The sequence below is a fragment of the Mangifera indica genome, chromosome 12 (genome assembly GCF_011075055.1).
Source record: "Mangifera indica cultivar Alphonso chromosome 12, CATAS_Mindica_2.1, whole genome shotgun sequence".
NCBI lineage: Eukaryota > Viridiplantae > Streptophyta > Magnoliopsida > Sapindales > Anacardiaceae > Mangifera > Mangifera indica.
The window spans coordinates 15,131,557-15,151,158 of record NC_058148.1 but is presented as its reverse complement, the minus strand read 5'-3'; the positions used below and the strand labels follow the sequence as shown (position 1 = coordinate 15,151,158).

At 31.7% G+C, this 19,602-nt stretch overlaps 4 protein-coding genes across 4 annotated transcripts; 3 read left to right on the top strand and 1 right to left on the bottom strand.

Annotated features, from left to right (window-relative positions):
* Positions 1–304: 304 nt before the first annotated feature.
* On the bottom strand, positions 305–7,945 carry LOC123193134 (cullin-4-like). Its single transcript, XM_044605918.1, has 17 exons — positions 7,411–7,945; positions 6,191–6,306; positions 5,735–6,081; positions 5,353–5,533; positions 5,043–5,165; positions 4,654–4,941; positions 3,278–3,403; positions 3,022–3,123; positions 2,891–2,944; positions 2,133–2,239; positions 1,960–2,020; positions 1,738–1,869; positions 1,482–1,619; positions 1,301–1,381; positions 1,120–1,200; positions 918–998; positions 305–685 (listed from the first exon to the last, which is right to left on the bottom strand). Exons 1-17 carry the CDS (start codon positions 7,712–7,714, stop codon positions 572–574), a joined length of 2,436 nt encoding a protein of 811 aa, XP_044461853.1. The 5' UTR covers positions 7,715–7,945; the 3' UTR covers positions 305–571.
* A 2,423-nt stretch (positions 7,946–10,368) lies between these two features.
* On the top strand, positions 10,369–10,954 carry LOC123193599 (VQ motif-containing protein 1-like). The gene has a single exon (XM_044606649.1). The coding sequence runs from the start codon at positions 10,510–10,512 to the stop codon at positions 10,822–10,824; it is 315 nt and encodes a 104-aa protein (XP_044462584.1). The 5' UTR covers positions 10,369–10,509; the 3' UTR covers positions 10,825–10,954.
* Positions 10,955–11,292: 338 nt separating this feature from the next.
* LOC123193496 lies at positions 11,293–13,628 on the top strand. The gene is made up of 4 exons (XM_044606518.1): positions 11,293–11,553; positions 11,637–11,824; positions 11,923–12,085; positions 13,225–13,628. The coding sequence occupies exons 1-4, from the start codon at positions 11,476–11,478 to the stop codon at positions 13,435–13,437; spliced, it is 642 nt and encodes a 213-aa protein (XP_044462453.1). The 5' UTR covers positions 11,293–11,475; the 3' UTR covers positions 13,438–13,628.
* A 3,258-nt stretch (positions 13,629–16,886) lies between these two features.
* Positions 16,887–19,065, top strand: LOC123230296 (calcyclin-binding protein-like). The gene is made up of 5 exons (XM_044656464.1): positions 16,887–17,116; positions 17,876–18,010; positions 18,125–18,364; positions 18,465–18,524; positions 18,622–19,065. Exons 1-5 carry the CDS (start codon positions 17,006–17,008, stop codon positions 18,724–18,726), a joined length of 651 nt encoding a protein of 216 aa, XP_044512399.1. The 5' UTR covers positions 16,887–17,005; the 3' UTR covers positions 18,727–19,065.
* The last annotated feature ends 537 nt before the right edge of the window (positions 19,066–19,602 follow it).

Sequence of the window (19,602 nt, the reverse complement as noted above, 5' to 3'; positions counted from 1 at the left end):
TAATATTTTGATCATTTTAAATTAAAGATAAAATAACACTCAATCACATGATGATATATCATTTAAATATTCAATTAGATACGTAAAACTAAATACACGTAACAATGTCCCAGATATGAACATGGAATTCAACAGTAACATATAATCATGTAAGAGAGTTTGTATCTTAGTCTTGCTTGCACTTCCAAATCTGGGTGAAATTGTAAAGAAAAGTACTGGCATATTCATTGTATCGTGTTCCTACCCTTTCTTCTAAAACTCTTCTTCACAGAACCTAATCAAGATTTAAAAATTGAAAACAGGATGCAAAGAACAACTTATTTGAACAAACTCAAGTCCAGAATGAGTGTATCAAGACAAATGCCAAATAAGATTTACAATTACAATGTTAATTCAGCAAAAATAATAAAAAAAGAAAAAAGGACTACAGCTTTCTGTACAGTAGTACTCTTCTTGACAAAAGGGAAGTAACATTTTGTTGCCGCATAAGGATTTTGGACAGAAATTTCCCATGTCATTGTCAAGGAAAAGATTTTGATTTTAGATTTATGTGTGTATGTGATTAGGTGGATTAAGCCAAGTAATTGTATATCTGTGGGTTGTTCTTGTCACGCTCCAGGTACTCCCTGTCAATCAGGCTTTCAATCCTTTTCTTCAGATCAGCTGGCTTTATGGGAAATTTAAGCTGTTCAAGACAATTTCACAAAATTTTACCCCCAACTCATCAGTTTCTTCAATGCATCTTATCTCAATCAAATAGTGCCTTCATAACACTATTAAGTTTTTTCGATATGATTAAGCAATCATGGGAATGAAACAATCGAGAAGATAACAATGCATGTCATAAAATGCAACCTACACAGCAAGGCTTTCACCATGCATATAGAGAAGTTAACGTAATATGGAATGATGTTTACCTGTTGGAAGAGCTCAGTTATCAGAAGGGTGTGACTTAAGACTTTCCTTGTCTTCATTATCCGAACAATTGCAGCATCAACCTGAAAAAAAAATTGAACAATTAATAATAAATTATCTAGCTAGCTCATCACTTCATTAAACATATGAAAAAATGTTTAAATATTTGTTTTTTATGAATATGATACAGAGGCAGTGGTGAACCTGATATTGTCGGTCCTGAAATACTCTCTCAGTAGTGCTTGTATTCTCCTCCACTGTTTCCTTCATCTGGATTGCATTTACCTGCATTTCAAAGAAAGTGTGTGTTTGTTCTTGTTAGGCTTGGGGAAAGTTTGAGATTGCCATTGTCGTATAAGTTACATAATTAAACAGATGAGCATACCTTAATACGATAAAGAGGGGCAGTAAATCCTTCATTGAAGACAAATGAATCATCATCCTCCACATCCCTCCCTTTTGGCAACTGCAGAATATAGAAATGAGGATAAGAAGAAAATCAAACATAGACCAATTTTATCAGTATACACAATTGAGCTCGCAAGCAAACACAAGTAACAGTTTACCTTTTGCAGGACGCGAACTTTACCACATGCAAGGGACTGTAGCGTTCTTCTTAATTCCTTGTCCTCTATGCCAGTGGCATCCTTAATATCTTGAAAGCTAAGCTTTTGGGCATCATTAAAAAGCATCAAAACTACTGTCTGAAATCATAAGAGCGTGACACAGGCAATATTAAAATTAGCAACATAATTCATGTCAATTAAAGCAATAGAGTTAAAGCAACTAAATTCAAAATGCAACCGAGCATACAATACCAACCTGGAATAGGGAAACCGCCAGCTCCTTTTTACCTTTTGGAAACTCTGCCTTCAACACACAGTGGCCTAATGAATTTTGCCACATTAAGCGCCTTCCACTGTACTTGCTTAAGTAGAACTCTTTAAAAATGTCCTGTGCAAAAAGAGAGAAAAATGTCACACTGTGCACCACATATGCCAAGTACCTGTAACCGGAAAGAACCATCGGCAATTTTTACCAAACCTGATAAACATTCAATTCATGAGGTAGTCTAACATCCATGGGCGGATATGTGGGCCAGTACCTGCATGCAAGCCAACCAGACAGACATTAGATACCTCAGAATCATTAAGTGGTAAAATCATAATTACACTAGCCAGAATTATGCTAAGATAGGATCCAAGATCTCAACTTACCCTGTTGTTAAGACATGAACACTCATCTCAATCCCCGATGGGAGTTTTGTCCTTGCCTGGGATGACTGTTTGAAGGATTCATTTATCTCCTTTGATAATTCAATATCCTGTGAAAAAGTGGTGGGAAAAAGAATTACAAAAATGAATATTAAGTCATTGTAAAAGCTGAGTTACGCAGCCATAAAATTACACTACCAAACAAATTATGCATGTAAGAGATAAAAACAAGAGCTTTATTTTAAGTGGCCATCTAAGAAACTGAATCTTTTTTTTTATAATCCAAAAATTCCCCAAGCTTTCTTAGCAAACCCAAGTTTGAAGCTAGAGCCCCCACCGAACCGTACAATCTTCGAGAGCTGAGAATACAGTGGCTGTTGGCCATGTAAATCAAGAGCTCAATTGCATCCCTTAATTGAAAATGAAAAGGATAATTCATATGTCAAACAAGTATGCACATAAGACAAGCATGTCACAGTAATAGTGGAATATTGATCTTGGCATTAAATATGAGCATATCTGCATCTTCAAAGAGCTAATCATATAGAATTTTCAGGGATTTCAAGGTCATGTCACTGTTATCTACATAATCATCTTGCCTTCATATGGTGAAGGATCTAATCTTTTAATTATAGTCAAACAGATTTTAGTCATAAAGGATCAGTCATTCAGCAATGTGAACACACTATTAGAGTTAAAAATGGCACAAAGGTAAATCACATCTCCCGAAGCAGAATATTATAAGGAGGAAACATGCAGACCTTGAACATTCCTTCAAGTTTGTTCGTAAACTGACTACCACATTCGGTCTTTAGCTGCATTAGAAATACATATTTGTAAAATGATAGCTAAATAATAAGTCAAAACCATCTACTAAGAAAAGGAAATTAACCTTAGAAATCATAGATTTCTCAGCATCTATAGAAGCACTCTTTCCCAACAGTAACCTTTTTGCAAGATCCTTCTTATAGAATGCCTCAAACACATCCTTACCCTATGTTTATTTGAAAAAAGAAAAGACATCCGTTAGTAAAGGTGATTACAAAACAAAAAAGTAATGACAACACAAAAGAAGTACCAGAAGACATTAAACTTTGGTCTAATGTGACAATAAATTCAATGCCTTCAATGAAGGACACAACATTTACCTGGATAAACCTGAATAAAACCAAAACTTTATCAAGAGTACCCTCCAATTCCTCTTCAGAAGTACCCTTGTTCCCAGCACGAAGCTTCTCATCCAGAAACTTTGCAATCAACTCAGCAGGTCGGTTCTATTAAATAAAGCAAACTTTTAGGCTTAAAAAGTTGAGATATGATATACAAATCAGTGGTGATGGCTGTAGAACAACCCAAATGCTGCCCAGGACTAGCAAACAATATGAACTAGGGCCCAAGATCAACCCTAGATGGAGGCCACAAGAATATGATTTTGCATCAGCATACTTGCCACAGCATGACACATCAACATTCAGAGCATTTAAGAGGCGTTTGGTTTGAGTAATGTTTTATTACCAAAATTGAAAGATTACCTTGAAGATAGATTATTTAGAAAAATTACTGAGTATAAATGATTACTATGTTTGATAAAATTTGATAAAAATGAGTAGATACAAATAATTATTATATTTGGTTATAAGTAATAAAATAATACTGGTAAATTAATTTACTTAAATACCCATAAATATAATTATTTTAAAATACATTTTATATTACTTATTATATTAATTGAAAATGAGGTTATTTTTGCCATAAAAATTAATAAATAAGAATATAATTATAATAAAATCAATATTACCTTAGTAATCTTTTAATACCTAAGATGAAGATGATAATCAGATTATCACCTATATTACCCGTTATATCACTATTAATAATAGAATATTACTGTAATATTTTATTATTAACAAACCAAACAAATTACTATAAGTAATAAAAGATAGATTACCAAAGTAATCTTTATTGATTGAAACCAAACAGCCCCTTCAGGTAACAATGATCATTAGTATGCCAAGTGACCCTAAGAATGTAGGGATTAAAAACACTGCCTTCAGTAGGAAGGCTTGGAAGCTCCTATACAATTAATTTGCAAACTCAAAAGTAGTCAGTGATGCCAACTAATGGAGGTATGCATGTAACTTCTGAGCAAGGAGGTAAATACAAAATTAAAACTACAAGCCCTACACTCTTTATTTGACCACCAGAACTATAAAATCTTTCTTAACAGACCTTATCTTAAAAAGAGAGAAAGGGAACAGGGAGGATAATAGAATTAGAAAACAATATATTGACTCAGACATAGTACCAGTTTTGATGTATTAACATCATCTCAAATATTGACAATAATAAATAACAGTCTCCCCAAATGCCACTCTACTATCTTCACCACGATTAATAGTTATTTCCATACCATGCAAATCATTCATTTAACAAACACATAAAGGCATGTTGTGCTTTTTTTCCTAAATATATTATACCACTGCATTCAAGGTAAGGAAAATTAACAAGAGTAAGGCATGCTGACCTGACGCAAATTAATTAGATGCTCGAAAGCATCCTTAATGGTATTGCAAAATGCTTCATTTTTGGAAAAGCTTTCTTCCCATATTGTGTCAAGGGAAGTCTTAAACTCTAAAAGGGAGGAAACCATATCTTTATCTTTCTCTTCATCCATAACAATGCTATGCCCAGTTCTTCGAATATAAGATGCAAGAGCCTGCCTTAACGATTCAAGGGCATTAACCCTCAAAATCAGCACATACATCCTTTGAAGGTCCTCAGTACGATGCCCATCCATCAGCATTGTGAACCCCTGAATAGATCAAAGAAACGATAATAACTCAAACCCAATAGGAATTCTAACATATTAATATTGAGGGGGACAGAGAACTTAAAAAAAAACCAAATCCAGACCTTGTCTAGAATTGCAGATATATGGCGCTCAAGAAGTTGTCTTTCTGCAGTTGCTATAAGTGGCTTTCTTGTACTGGCGTCCAAGTAAAGAACACATCTTTCGTGCTCTTCATGCAACCTTATCTGTCAGAACAAGTAACCCACAAATCTTACATTTATCAACATATATCATATAATCATATAGACAAAAACATTCTCAGTCGACCAGAACAAAGTAATAAACCAAAACAATTAAAAAATTAAATAAGAAAACTACAACACTACAGTGGCAACATCACCTATGATAGAGCCACAAGAAAAACAAATCTACCTCCACATGCTTCAAGTAATCTGGAACATCTGATTGCTGCATGTATTTCATGCCTTCTGCAGCATAAAATTCAGATGTACACTCAAGAAACGGCTTCTCAAAGCTTTCTGTGTAAATTCCTAGAGCAGTAAACATCTTCAAAAGATGATTAAGAAGAGTTCTATCAACAGCTTCACCTAATCTGAAACCAGTCCAAAAATAAATTAATAAAACAATGAAATGCCAAGATGCAAATCATTGAAAAAAAAATTTAACAGAAAGAAGAAGAAGATGATGAAGATGGAAAATGATATTAAACTAACAGATATATCGACTCATTGTCAACAACCATCAAGGAAATCCAATAATTTCCAGCCTGTTTAATTTGACTTCTTAGAGTTACCTTTCTCTCTCAATCATTCTCAAAAGACCAGTGACAGTTTTATGCTCAACTTCTGAATATGAAGAAAGATGTTTCCGGAAAAGCTGCAAGCCCATGTCCCACAACGAGCGCACATTGGGTGTTTGTTTCACGTATGTTCTATCTAGATACAATGCTATACCACGAATCATCAACATCTGATCACAAAGATCCTGCCAGCATCTCTCAACAAGTGATAAGAAAACCACCAAATCAGGGCTTTGACCAACCAATGATTGAAGTGCTGCAGATATATGTGCTTCACACTCCTTTTCAATCCGTTGATAAAGATTTCCTCCCATCTTGTGCAAGCAAAGATCATTGACAGCCTAAGGAAAATATTATGGTCAATTTTGAAAAACCTCACAGATAACAAGTATTATATAAAGAAAAGCTCCAGATTTACAACTAAAGAAAGAAAATTGTATAAATTTATACCTGATATAGCTTCTCTAAGTCACAGGAATCTGGTTGCTTCAAGAATATAGCTTTTATAGCTGACTTCAGCTTTGCCCATGTATCCTCCTCAAAATTTGAGGGCAGTGTTGGTTTAGCTTCAAAGAAAGAAAACAAAACTTTGAGATGCCAAATTTCGCAACAGCTGGTACTAGTACTAATATACTTCAAAAAGGCTTTCTGGTCGCAGTTAAACATTCACAGAATGCAGTATGAATCAGATTAGCAATCCTACAGACAAAAACTACTTTATGGGATGACAGACTTTGGACATGTAAAACAGCAAGAAGTAGATACACATGTGACAAAAAGAACTTGTCTTTACTCTGCAAGTATAAGAAAATATACAAAGCTTGTTATTGTATCATATAGAATTAGGACAGGTCCAAACTTCATTAATAACTTAATGGGATGACAGACTTAGGACATGTAAAATGGGAATATCAATAAACTCTACAAAAGAACAGGAAAAAAGGTTGTCAAGTAGCCCAGAAATAGCTCATAAGAATACTGTAACAAACCTGATTTCTCCCCTTAGTTATCTAAAAACCAAAACATTTTGCAATAACTTGAACAAATGAAATCACCCGTAAGTGATGTATTTTAAAAAGGCTTGTTATGTGAAAGCAAGGTTACGCATCACCCCAACACATTTATGTAGCACCCAGATGGTAATCATATTAACACAAACCTAAGATTTCTTTTTTCCAAATAATTTACTAAAATTAGATCAATTTCCTATCACATACTAAAAACCCTAGCTTGGTCCCATTCTTTCCTTTCTGACCAATAAAACTAAGAAGACAAATTTCAAGAAAATGAGACCAATTAGATACAGCTGTTCAACCAAAAGTTAAAGGTTTCCTAACGAATAACAAGTGACAGATCCAAAATTTGAATCATGAGTAAGTCTCTACGCTTGATTTATTAAAATTCCCATAAAAAATTCAACTACTCCACGATCGATCAAAGCTAAATTTCCACAAATGTACTTGTTAACACACAAAACCGCTACTCAGACCTTAATCTAACCAATCCAAACGAATTACGAAGGTAATTGATTAACTTAGCAAGCAGAATTCCCACAAAGAATCACTCAGATACCCAACATTTAACCTCACTATAACCTAAAAACGACACAAACCCTAATCAAAACGGTGAACAAAAAGCATAAAATTCTTCCCCAATGATCAAAACCGTACCTTTAACAAGCTTGATAACAAGCTTTTTCGCGGGCTGAGGCGGCTGGGCTTTCTTGCGTCCCAAATTGGCGGCGGCAGGGGCACGAGATTCGTCGGTTTTAAGATCCTCATCGAGGGACATAGAAGATGTGTCGAAAACGACATCATTCTCTGGGTTATTGGCATTATTAAAGTCATGGTGGAGACCGTTCTTGGCGGGGTCGACGGAGCAGGCGACGGCCTGAGACTTAGCCTTCTTCATGGAGGAGTGATAAGTATTGGTGGTATTGATGTTGCTGATTGTGCGTTTATTGGGGAGAGACATCAAAAAAACTCGTCAATTAAAGCATTGTAACTGTGTACAGAAGATTTAAAATCAATTTTATGAAGAAATGAAGATGGCTTTGGAGTATTTAGATGTCTCTCTTTGTTGTATGTAAGTATGAGTGTGTTTGTGCCTGCCAGGAAGATGCAAATGGAAGGAGATTGGAGACGCACACAACACAGAGCCTTCGCTTTCCCTTCCTTTGCCTTGCCTCACTCGTTCTCTCCTTTTGGGGTTTTTTTTTTAAATTTTGTAATTTTTTTAATATTTAGAATTACAGATAAAATAAATATTAAAAATTATTATTATATTCTCTCAATTAATGTTTCAATTAATTTTCTAAATCCCATTTTGAAAATAATAATAATTGTAATAAAATTTGGATGGGGTTTGATTGATATGAGTTCGAGCGGACACGTGTTATTGTTTAACATGGTTTGAAATAAAAGGATTTCAATTTAAATTTGATTTGAGATTGATGTTTCATCGTGTTATCGTATTGAATCATTTTCTTCTTCGATAACTATTTTTTTTTTTGTGATATTATTTACGAGTTGAATGAGTTAAACTAAACATTGTACTAACTATTATAAATTTGATCTAATCTTGATCTAACATTTGATTCAGATCAACTATACTCCTGATTTACACTTATAGGTTGAATATGTTTGATAATTTGAAAGACAAAGTAAAGAGGACTAGGCACATGTGAGAGCAGAATGCTTTTTTCATTGACGAGAGGAACCTTGCACGATTTTATTGAACAAGTAAATCCTCCAAGTTATAATGATTAATCTCATAACTGTTATAGTCAAAAAGTTAAATTTTATTTTGATGTAATCTATTACTATTTAGACCCAAACTGGTTAATCCAAGCGTTTTTTCACATAAGTGAAAAGTCTCATACTATTCAATCTTTCAATCCACTACTAAAACAAATCCCTAAGGTCGTGAGGGCAGAATGTTGCGCTGAAGCAGCCCAACATTTGTTTAGCAGAAGAGTTTTTCGGGTTTGAAAACCAAGTTTGGGCCTGCTGATAATTTTAAACCCAACAATGATAAGCATGGTTTATCACTAGCCAGTTGGTCTAGTCAATGGCTAGCATTGAGTAGATCAGTAGGTACCATGTTTTGGTAACGGCGGAGTTATTATCTTATCAAATATTAAAATTTTAATTTTTTATATTATATTATTTATTTTTTAAAAAATAATAAAAATTCAAATAATCACAATATTATTTTAAAAAATATAATTACAAACACCAATTAATATTTTAAAATTTAATAGATCACATTATCATTTATTTAAATAATTATACCTATTTGTATTAATAATATATATTATATTATATAATTAAAATATATATTATATCGTATAAATTTTTATTTATCTTAAGATTATATATATTTTTTGTCATTTATATTATATCATATATAATATATTATACGTATAATATATCATATGTGACTAATATCTATGTTGCTAATTAGTTGATCAAATGCTCAATCTATAAACGAACGAACACTTGGTTTCCACGAAAGAAATTTGAACATGAAGACCATTGACAAAAAGAAAATTGGTGTAGAAAGAGAGACGACAAAATATTTTTAATGATCAGTTGACTTTTTAAGGTCTAAATAATTTTCCCAGTACGATGCCAATTCAATCATTTGACAAATTATTTGCACAGCCTTTTCCTTTTGACCTCCTTGATTTACTTGTCAATTTCTCATAATGTCCCTATTAATCGTTATCTTTAGTCTCTTTGTTGAACATTCACTTTGACATCTTCATGCGTAATTTCTTGATTCCTCTGTCGTAGTTTCAATCTCAAAATAAATCACATGTTGATACTTGTATAGATATACTTAATTTATTACATAGTCTCGTTGTTTTAGATTACAGATTCGTCTTACCAATTGAATTGAGACTCAATAATTAGGCTTGTTAGAGCCAATTTATCATACTAATATTATTTTGTAAAATTTTGTACCATGTTGTTCAGTGATTTGATGGTTGGTTCTATAATTTTGTTTTTATTTAGTGGAAGATATATATATAACATATTGTTGTATAACAATTTTTTATAATTGAATATTATTTTATTAATACGATTGATATTAACAAAATTAAGAATAAAACATAAAAAATAAAAATTGAATAAAGATAAAACATAGTAAACCAATGAGAAGATAATGAAATTTTGAAAGAGTCAATGGAATTTTAATAAATAAATATTTTATATGTATTAAATTAAAAAATTTTATGTTTAAAGGAGTTAACTGATCCATCATCTATTTAGATTTATTATTATTTATTGATCGAAATTCAGATCAATCCCTTAATTTGGTATGAAAATATTGTTGAAATTTATGTTTACCTAATATAAATAATTCCATTTTTTGAAGAATGGTATAGCTCACCACAGTATACGTACCATTATACGTACTTATACGTATTTTGAGAAATTTGTCATGTCAGCTGTCAATCCAAGTAAAATTTCCGCATGCGTGCGATCAGAATTTAGAAACCTTAGTGCATAACATTGACTCGATCGTGATTCCAAAATGCGTGCTTTGACTCAGACGCGGCGCCGCTTTAGACTTCTAGCATGTTAACGCTCCGCCGTCAAAAGCCCCACCCCGGTCGTACTGAATTTCTTCTCTATAAAACCCTCCAAACCCACACATACAATTCACTAGAAAATCCAGCTCAGATACTCGTAGAACCCCAGAAAATCAGTTACCCCCAGGAGAAGATTCGAAGCCAGTTGTTCTCTTTAAAAAAATTAACAATGTCTGGTTCTTCAAAGCGCGAAGCAGTAAAAGTAGTTTTTATCGATACTCAGTACGTTCAAACCGACCAGACGAGCTTCAAGTCTGTGGTTCAGCAACTTACCGGCAAAGACTCATGCGTTACGCGGATAAAAGGGAGCTCCTCTGAAGGTGCAAAGAGGGAGATACTGTCAAGTGCAGATCGTAATAATACTGCATCGGGTTCTATGTTGTCGAAAGGCATGTCGTTCAAGGATTTAGATAGGTTTGTTTTGGAGCTCCCTGTTGAGGAGTTCGCATGGCTGTATGACCGTTGCTGGGATAATTCTTCGTAATGCTAGCATTTCTGGTTAATAAAATTAAATTCTGTCGTATTATATTTCACTTGGTTGAGAAGGTGTGCGTTGTTGTGAATGTGTGGTTGCCTATCACTCCACGACGTATGGAATTAAAAATACTTGGTGGGCATTTTTTCGGACAAGAGTAATTTCGAGCACGTTTAATTTTAAATATTTAATTAAATATAAAATAATATGTTATTATTTTAATATTAATTTAAAATCTATCAATTATATATAATACATTATCTTAATATTTAATTAAATATTTATAATAAAATACACATAATTTTGTTACTTAGAAAATTGATATCACCCTAACGGCATATATAAAAAATTATAGAGTTTGAGCGAATCTGCACACTTCAAATCCCAGTACTTTTTCAAAATATTTGTCAAAACTAATAAACTTTTTTTTTTTATATAAACTTTATTCGAAGAAGTTGTATTATTGGATTATTCTATTTCCGGTGGTACTCTCCTTTCCGGACTTTTCCTTGCACAATTTGTTCGAGGTTCTTGTAATTTGTAAGAAAAAATTGACAAGTTCCCACCTTATGTTTGCTAAAATGAAACTGTAGAATTATGCGAATTTATTTTGAATATATAAATCCCAAAATTCGAACTAATTTCTAATTTCGTTTCACGATGGCGCTCTCCTCTGCGTTTCGGGAAAGGCTCGAACAAATGGAACACACCAGAAACCAACGCATCTCACTTCTCCAGGTCCACACAACAAACCCTAACCCTAACTTTCTGTTTGGTTACCGCAAAAATGGAATTGAAAAAATTTTTCTTGTGTAATTCAGCTAGAGAAACAGGTGCAAGCGAACAAGTCTCAGGTTTTAGCATCGAAACTCGCGAGTGTACGTTTAACGGAACAAAGATGCCTTTTACTTGATCGAAAAATTGCGTCACAGAATTTCAAAATATTGTCTCTGAAGTCCGAGATTGATATTTCGGATGCGAAGTACGTAGATAGTGTAGAAAGACTGAGGTAAATTAAATATATGCAAGTATTTATTAAGATTTTTGTCTTGTTTGTGTCGTTTGAAATGAACTGAACTGGATTGGATCGGATCGGATTACTTCTAGGGTTTTGAAGAATCAGGTGGAAGAGATGGAGACGATGGAGAAAGAGAAGGAGAAGTATTACGAGTTAAAAGAAACTGAAATGAAGGAATTTCGGAAAAATGTGGAGAATTTTGTGGAAGAATATAGATTACAAGTTGAAGATTTGAGGAATAAGATAAACAAGGTGAAATTATTGCATTTCATTTCATTATACTTGAGAAATTTATCATGCTCTTATGATTTTATGAATGCTGAATGAGGAAAATTTGGACATCATACAATTATACTTTGAACAATTCTTTATATGTTGCATCAAAAAGAGGCAATTGACTACGCATGTGTCAGAACTCTATGATTTCATTAATGGAATTTGATGTGTGCTTGGGCCATTGTTTTAACAATCGATTGGGTTTTCCAGTTCGATGAAAGGTCAGACTGAAAAAACAACACTATTTAAATAAAACATATATATTGTTGGCTGACGGTGATTCAACCCCTCCCCAACAAATGTTGGGACTCAGTAAAATTTTGCAGATATGCTGATTTCAGCGTACTCTTGAACAGTGGTAAAAGCAGAGCTTTAACTGTGAATCGGTTTTCATAACGTTGGCTTCGGTCATATGAGGCAATAAGCTTGGAAAGTTAGAAATTAATAGAACAAAATGATCTGTTTTAGGAATGATTATTCAACTTGGACACAGTTATCAAATAGAATACTGTTATGATCAGGCATTCCTAAAGGTATAGATTGCAATTCTTGCTGGTTGATTATTTTCTTTATTTAATCTGCCAAGACGCTGGTTACAATTGTCAAATTTTTTAAAGCCATTGTCAGCATGTTGATATACAAAACCGATATTTTATGGTTTTGTTCCCTTGTAATGAACACGGAATATGTATTGAGTAAGACTATATATACCAATAACCAGTGCTAAGGAAGATGTGTCATTAAGTGATTGGGTGTCACTTTAATTTAAATCATTCAATCTCATGATGACATATTATAATAAATATCAAATTCGATACTCATTATTAGTTTATATAGTTTTATTGACGTGTATTTCATTTTTATTACTTAAGCTAGAAAACAATGATAGTTCTATTTTTTACTGGCATGATATAGCAGAATAGATTTGGTTATTTCAACTAGTCAAGTTCAAATTCATGAAGTAGAATGGTTTTTTCTTGATGATAATGATTGTCTATATGAAGTTGTTTAATGATGATAATGTGGAAGAACTTTTCTGTTAGCTGTTAAGTGCACAATCTTGATTATAATAAAATAAAATTAGGCATTTGTTACTAATCCGATCTTTCCCTCAGCTCAACTTCACCTTCAAGGAACTTCAAGGCAACAATGGACATTTGAGCAACTCTGCAATAGCTGCAGCTGAGGTGAGGAACTCTGAACTTTTGGCTCTGAAAGAGAATATAAAAAGAAACCTGGCTTCTAATTACCAAGTAAGAACACAATTACAAAAGCAGCTTCAGAATGTATTAATTGCACATAACCAAGAGATGAGGGGCCCATCCTAACAAAGTGAAAACACAGGAAACAGTTAGTGAGCAATAATCGGATGAGAAACCACAGAGATAGCGGGGGCTACAGAGACCCAATATTGCTGTTGAAACATTATTCTTGTAGCAACCTTGAACTCTATTGCCTTAGGTGGGAATTTAATAGATCTGAAATGCTAATCGCAAGTTATAATTGAGACAGAGAAAAATGAACGGCCAAACATATAATTTGTGTGTTCAAATGGTGTGACCGTGTAAAATTTTGAATGAGTCTATCTAGATAAAAAAATGATAAAATTATATACATTTATAATGAGTATCAATTTTAATATTTATGATGATATGTCTAAAGTTGAACTTGAATTAAGATGATTCAATTTTGAAAGTTAATTCGATTCAATTTGATTTGGTTCAAATTTGTTTAAATTGGGAGGATCGATTTGTTTTTTGAAACCAAGTATTTAGCTCGTTTTATCCATTATTTAATAAAACAATATCATTTTATCAATAAGTGATAAACTTAAACCACAAATCTAAACCATAAATTTGAATCAAGTTTTAAACTCCAAACATTGGGACAAACTCGAACTTGATTTATCTTTAACTTTGGCTTGATAAGCTCAAGTCAAACTCTAGTCAACATATTTTTCATTTAAGCTAAACTTAAATTAGAGAGTATTCAGGCTCGATTTGGTTCATATCCATATTTAGATATGTGATTATATAATTTAAGTGATTTTAAGTTAAAAATAAATAATATTTAATTATATTATGATATATTATTATTAATTATTAAATAAATATTTATTATAAATATACATAATAATAATCCTATAAGAATTATGTATCATATACCATTGAACCACAATTATTGATTAATTGAATATTGTCATAATTCATATTTTATCACGCATCTATTCAATTGTTGGTCAGATTGATCAAATTGGTTAAAGTTTGAATCAACTTTTTGACCAAGTCAATGCCTAATTCAAGTCAAAATATTAGTTTTGATTGATTTAAAAAAAAAAAAAAAAAAGAGTTTTAACAAATGTTTTTAGAGTTAGTCTAAATGTCAAACTAATAAGAGGGAGAGAGTTTGATTGACCGATGCAAAGACTGATACATTGTATAAATAAATATTAAAAATTATTTTATATAATTGACCGTCAAATATATAATCTAAATTAAAAATGATAATGAACATCCTACAAATGAATGAAGCAAGTCATGTCAAAGTCTCTTAAGTAAGAATGGCCATAGAACAGTACGACTTGTAAAAGCAAAATAACTAAAAATTTTATTATTTGAGGGTTGGCCATAAAAAGGCCTTAAAAAAATACGACTAGTTTGTCATGGAACTTCAAAAAAGTGTTTGATTTAAAAAATATTTATTTATCAAAAATAAAAAATTATTTTAAATATAAAATATTTTAAAATTATTTGATAAAATTTAATAAAAATATATAAATATATTTATTAATATACTTAAAGATAATAAAAAGAAAATTAATATATTATTTTATTTAAATATTTTTAGATTTTATTATTTTAAAATATTTTTATATTATTTATTATATTAATTGAAAATGAATTTTTTTTTAAATTTAATAGATAAGAATATAGTTATAATAAAATCAAAATTACCATAATAACTTAAGGTAAATGTGATAATTAGATTACTTTTTATATTATTTGTCACATCACTATTAATAATAAAATATTACTGGAATATTTTATTATTTATTAACTAAACAAAGTAATATAAATAAATAAAAAATAGATTATCCAAGTAATCTTTTTACCTCTTAAACCAAATGCCTCGTGAGGTTTTGTGAGCCAACATAACTGTTTACTATTATTTCTTATATGAATTAATTTAATATAAAAATAGGTCAAAAAACTTATTTTCACCCATAGTTAAGTGGAATCTCAAATTCTCATCCGTTAACTTTTAAAAATCTAAATACTTATCGTTCTATTGAAATTTATTGTTAGAATTAATAATAAAATTGTCATTTAGCTAAAAATATTTTAAAAACTAAAAATTTATCACATTTTCTCTATTTAGTTAAAAAATCTAACAATTTTCTCTAACTTAAAGTTTAAAAAACGATTATTTCCCTCATAGGGTTTGCATTTTCTTCTTTACTGATTCTCCAACAATTGAAGCCAACCAACCTCCTTCATCTCATCTATTGAATAAAGATGAATCATCAACTAACCGAAAATTGGTTAACGATTTATCAGTATAAATATGTGCAATATACAAACTCATTCGAACAAATAGATTGGTGTAACTCATAGATTCGCACAAATAAATTGTCAATCAATTATTGTCTAAGGGATGAAAAGAGTGTTAGTATAGAAGTTGGCATACTTCAGTCACTGAGAAAACAATAAGAAAAAAATACAAACCCTTAATATAAACCATGAATTTATTTAAAAAAAAGTATTTAAATTTTTTAAAATTAACACATTAAAATTTGGATTTCACCCATCCTTAGATGGGAAATAAGTCTTTTGGCCGTAAAAATATTCTCACTAAGATGAAGTATTGAATTAACTATTATCAATTGTAACCACAAGCATTATTATACAAAATAGGGAAAAGCACAATTTTCCATCCAAGTTTTGTTGAAATGATAAATATATACTTACGACAGATGAAAAACTCAAATACTTATCTAAGTTTTAATTCGTTAAGACACACTCACATGTTTTTTGTTAGGATTAAAGGGTAAATTCATCATTTTATTAGTAATATTAAAATAATTAAAATTATATCTTATTTTTCTCTTTATTTTAAAAAACAAATATTTTTTTTTCAAAATTAAGTTTTAAAAAATTCATTTTTCTCCCTTAAAATCCAACCACTTTCTCCAGTAACGATTGGCCAACGGTGAAGAATTCATCGTCTAAGTATGACAACCGTCATCTAGATTAAATGATAAGTGTCGTCTTCATTGGATGATACTCTTCAAAGAATAGACTATATTTCGTCATTTAGGGAATGAATAACACTTCGTCATCTAAATCTATATGATGTTTGTCGTTCAACCTCCAACCACATCAATCGTCAATGATCAGAGGGAGGAGTGAAGAAAAAATTCAAGATTTGAGAGGAAAAAGTTATTTTTCAAAGTTTAAATATGAGGGTTAAATATAAGTTTTAAAACCTAAGAGAAAAATAAAATAAAATTATATATTTTTTAATATTATTGTTAAATAACGTTTTTACTTTTATATTTAATAAAAAATTAAATAATAGTTAAAAAATAGACTGCTATTTGAGTTTTTATCAGCCATTGATATATTTGGAAATTAAATTAAAAATAATCTTTTGCCTTACGAAATATTATTGGTCTGTCAAGATGCAGCCACTGTTCATCGTAATCACAGAGTTCCTATCTCCCTTCCTCCAGAACCTTCTTTTATAAGATGGAAAAGGAAAAAGCCCTAAAATTATAAAGTTTCAAGTTTGGCTCTGCATTTTACAAGGTTCTAGCATTTTCCATTCCCCGTTCACCTAGAACTCTTATAAATTCTCTTTCCTTGCAGCCAATTGGGTGAAAACAAAGCGAACAAAATGGCAGAAGAATTGGCATTAGATTTGGAAGAGCTTAAAAAGCTACAGAACATCGCAAAGAGGCCGAGAGTTCTTTCTTTCATCGACTCTGAGATTCGGAACTTGGAGAAGGTTTTCATTTCTTCAATTTTTTATTTATGTTTCAAATGCTGTATTTCATTTTAATGCTATTTGAGAGTTTTTGTTTGTCACTCCTTTGCTTCAATTCTTTTACTATTGAAGAACAGTTTCTTTCTATTTTATTTACCACGCTTTTAGAATATTTGTATAAGTCACTAAATAATGAAGATAATTGTTCTCTAGAAAATCCATTTCATGTTTGGTTATAGCCTTCATTTTGATGCTATAGAAGAATTCATCAATAGAAAACAACAGAATTTGGTACAATAATTCTTCCTGCACTAATAATGGATCTTGACATGTCATCATATAATAAGTGGGTTTTGAATTTAAGGTAAATTATCATCGGATCACATGATAACACAGAAGATAAGGTGATTGTGCATGTACATGTGTTTATACCGTTGTTAATGCATATAGTATTACTCATTTGTGTAATGTCTTTATTTATACTCATTGTTAGTGCATATAGTATTACTCATCTGTGAACCGTCTTTCCTTTACTAAGACAAAGTTTTATCAAAACAGTTTTCATATATCATAGAAAACTAGTGTATTTGAAAATTTGTTAAGATATTTGAAAAAATTAGCTAGAAATGTGAAGCTTGTGTTTGTTTCACTCTACATTATCAGCTCCTTCAGTTGCATATTTGTTATTTAATTTATAGAGGATGAGTCATATTTTGTATCTTACTGATAATGCTATGCTGATCTTGATTATTAATTTTCTGACTTGTTTTTGCTGTATAGTTGTCAAAACAGGCTGCTCCTGCCCCTGTTTCACAAACTCCAAATCCTGCACCGGTTAAGGTGCCTTACACTCCAGGAACAAGTTATGTTACACTTGCATCTTTCAGTTGGGATCAGGATAATGAGAAAGTGAAGGTATGAAGGCAATTGTTTGAAAGATTATGTAGGAATCTAGCTGATGAGTGAAGGCATTAATTTAAATGGATGTCTTGATATTTCACTGTTGCAAATCTTTTCTTCCACTTGCAGATATATATATCTTTAGAAGGAGTTGAGCAGGAGAAAATGGAAACAGATATTAAGCAGATGTCATTTGATGTCAAATTCCATGATGTCAAAGGAAAGAATTATCGGTTAACCATTCCAAAGTTAAACAAGGAGATTGTTCCAGAGAAATGTAAGGTGCTAGTTAAACCCACAAGAGTTGTCATTACCTTGATCAAAGCTTCAAAGGGGAACTGGTTAGACTTGCATTTCAAAGAGGACAAGGTAAAAACAAAAATTGCATGAGATGGAGTTTTTCCTTTTCCTGTTTTAATAGAGGAATATTATCAACTGATTCTGTAAATCGTTGTTTTCATTCTTACAGCTGAAGCCAAATCTGGATAAGGATCGTGATCCAATGGCTGGAATCATGGACTTGATGAAGGTGAGTTATTAGTTCATTGCATTTGTTAATGGCTGTTTCCTAATCTCTGATAAGAGTGCTAAATAATTTTTCCTACATTCTGATGTGAAAACTACAGAATATGTATGAGGAAGGGGATGAGGAAATGAAGCGAACCATTGCTAAGGCTTGGACCGATGCAAGATCTGGAAAGACAGCTGATCCCCTATCCGGATATCGTTAAACCAAATTCGACAGCTGATCCCCTATCCGGATATCGTTAAACCAATATCAACAAATTTAATAACATCAAACATGGGAGGCGTTCTCGCATTTTAGTTTATATTAGGGTCTTTTTTGGGTCGCAGGAGTTCGGTAAGGCATGCTTCTTTTGTTACATGGGGTCATTTTGGGGTCGTTGTCTGGGTTGTCATCATTATTGCTTGTGTGTTAAAACGAGTATTTTGGGGATGTTGATTCGCATTCAACTGTGTAAGATCTTTGTTTGTTTTTAAGCGTTTACCCGTAATGGATTAATAACTATTTGTGTGTAACCATTAGAATGGGTTACACCTCTGAACTACTCCTAGTTGCACGTGTTGGGAAATAATGTGATGATACTAAATACCAAATTCAGACACTGCCATTAGCAAACGTATATTTCATTCAAAGCTGGGGGCAGATGGTCTTAAGATGTTGGTAGAATTGCGATTTGTATTTAAATTAGTGTGGTTCATCAGTTATGCAAAGGAACAGTTTGATTTGAATTGGTTCGGGTAGATTTAAGTCAAATTTGATAAGTAGGTTCGAGTGCTTTTTTAGTGACATTGGTTATGCATGCTACCATCATTGACACTTGTATTTATTTTATATTATTATTATTTTGAAAACGACAACTACAGACAATTCAAAAGAGTTGAATCTGGAATTCAAATTGATTCTTTGGGATTTGAGCGAAACTTGAGCGAGGCTATATGCAGGTTTTACTCAATTTAAAATCAGTCCTTTGATGAAATAGTGGAAAAATACATTTCCACTTTACGCTATAAATCCAATTTGTTAGATTAAAAATTAGCATGAGTTGAAAATATTTCTGTTAGGACAAACATATCGTACTCAA

Excerpts from the sequence above, each read along its gene's own strand:
- LOC123193134 (XM_044605918.1), bottom strand. The coding sequence starts at position 7,714 with ATGTCTCTCCCCAATAAACGCACAATCAGCAACATCAATACCACCAAT. Across the intron at positions 3,124-3,277 it reads TTTTATTCAGGTTTATCCAG|GGTAAGGATGTGTTTGAGGC; the intron begins GTAAATGTTGTG and ends AAATAAACATAG. Across the intron at positions 686-917 it reads TAACTGAGCTCTTCCAACAG|CTTAAATTTCCCATAAAGCC; the intron begins GTAAACATCATT and ends TGTCTTGAACAG.
- LOC123193599 (XM_044606649.1), top strand. The coding sequence starts at position 10,510 with ATGTCTGGTTCTTCAAAGCGCGAAGCAGTAAAAGTAGTTTTTATCGAT.
- LOC123193496 (XM_044606518.1), top strand. The coding sequence starts at position 11,476 with ATGGCGCTCTCCTCTGCGTTTCGGGAAAGGCTCGAACAAATGGAACAC. Across the intron at positions 11,554-11,636 it reads AACGCATCTCACTTCTCCAG|CTAGAGAAACAGGTGCAAGC; the intron begins GTCCACACAACA and ends TGTGTAATTCAG. Across the intron at positions 12,086-13,224 it reads TGAGGAATAAGATAAACAAG|CTCAACTTCACCTTCAAGGA; the intron begins GTGAAATTATTG and ends TCTTTCCCTCAG.
- LOC123230296 (XM_044656464.1), top strand. The coding sequence starts at position 17,006 with ATGGCAGAAGAATTGGCATTAGATTTGGAAGAGCTTAAAAAGCTACAG. Across the intron at positions 17,117-17,875 it reads AGATTCGGAACTTGGAGAAG|TTGTCAAAACAGGCTGCTCC; the intron begins GTTTTCATTTCT and ends TTTGCTGTATAG. Across the intron at positions 18,525-18,621 it reads GAATCATGGACTTGATGAAG|AATATGTATGAGGAAGGGGA; the intron begins GTGAGTTATTAG and ends TGAAAACTACAG.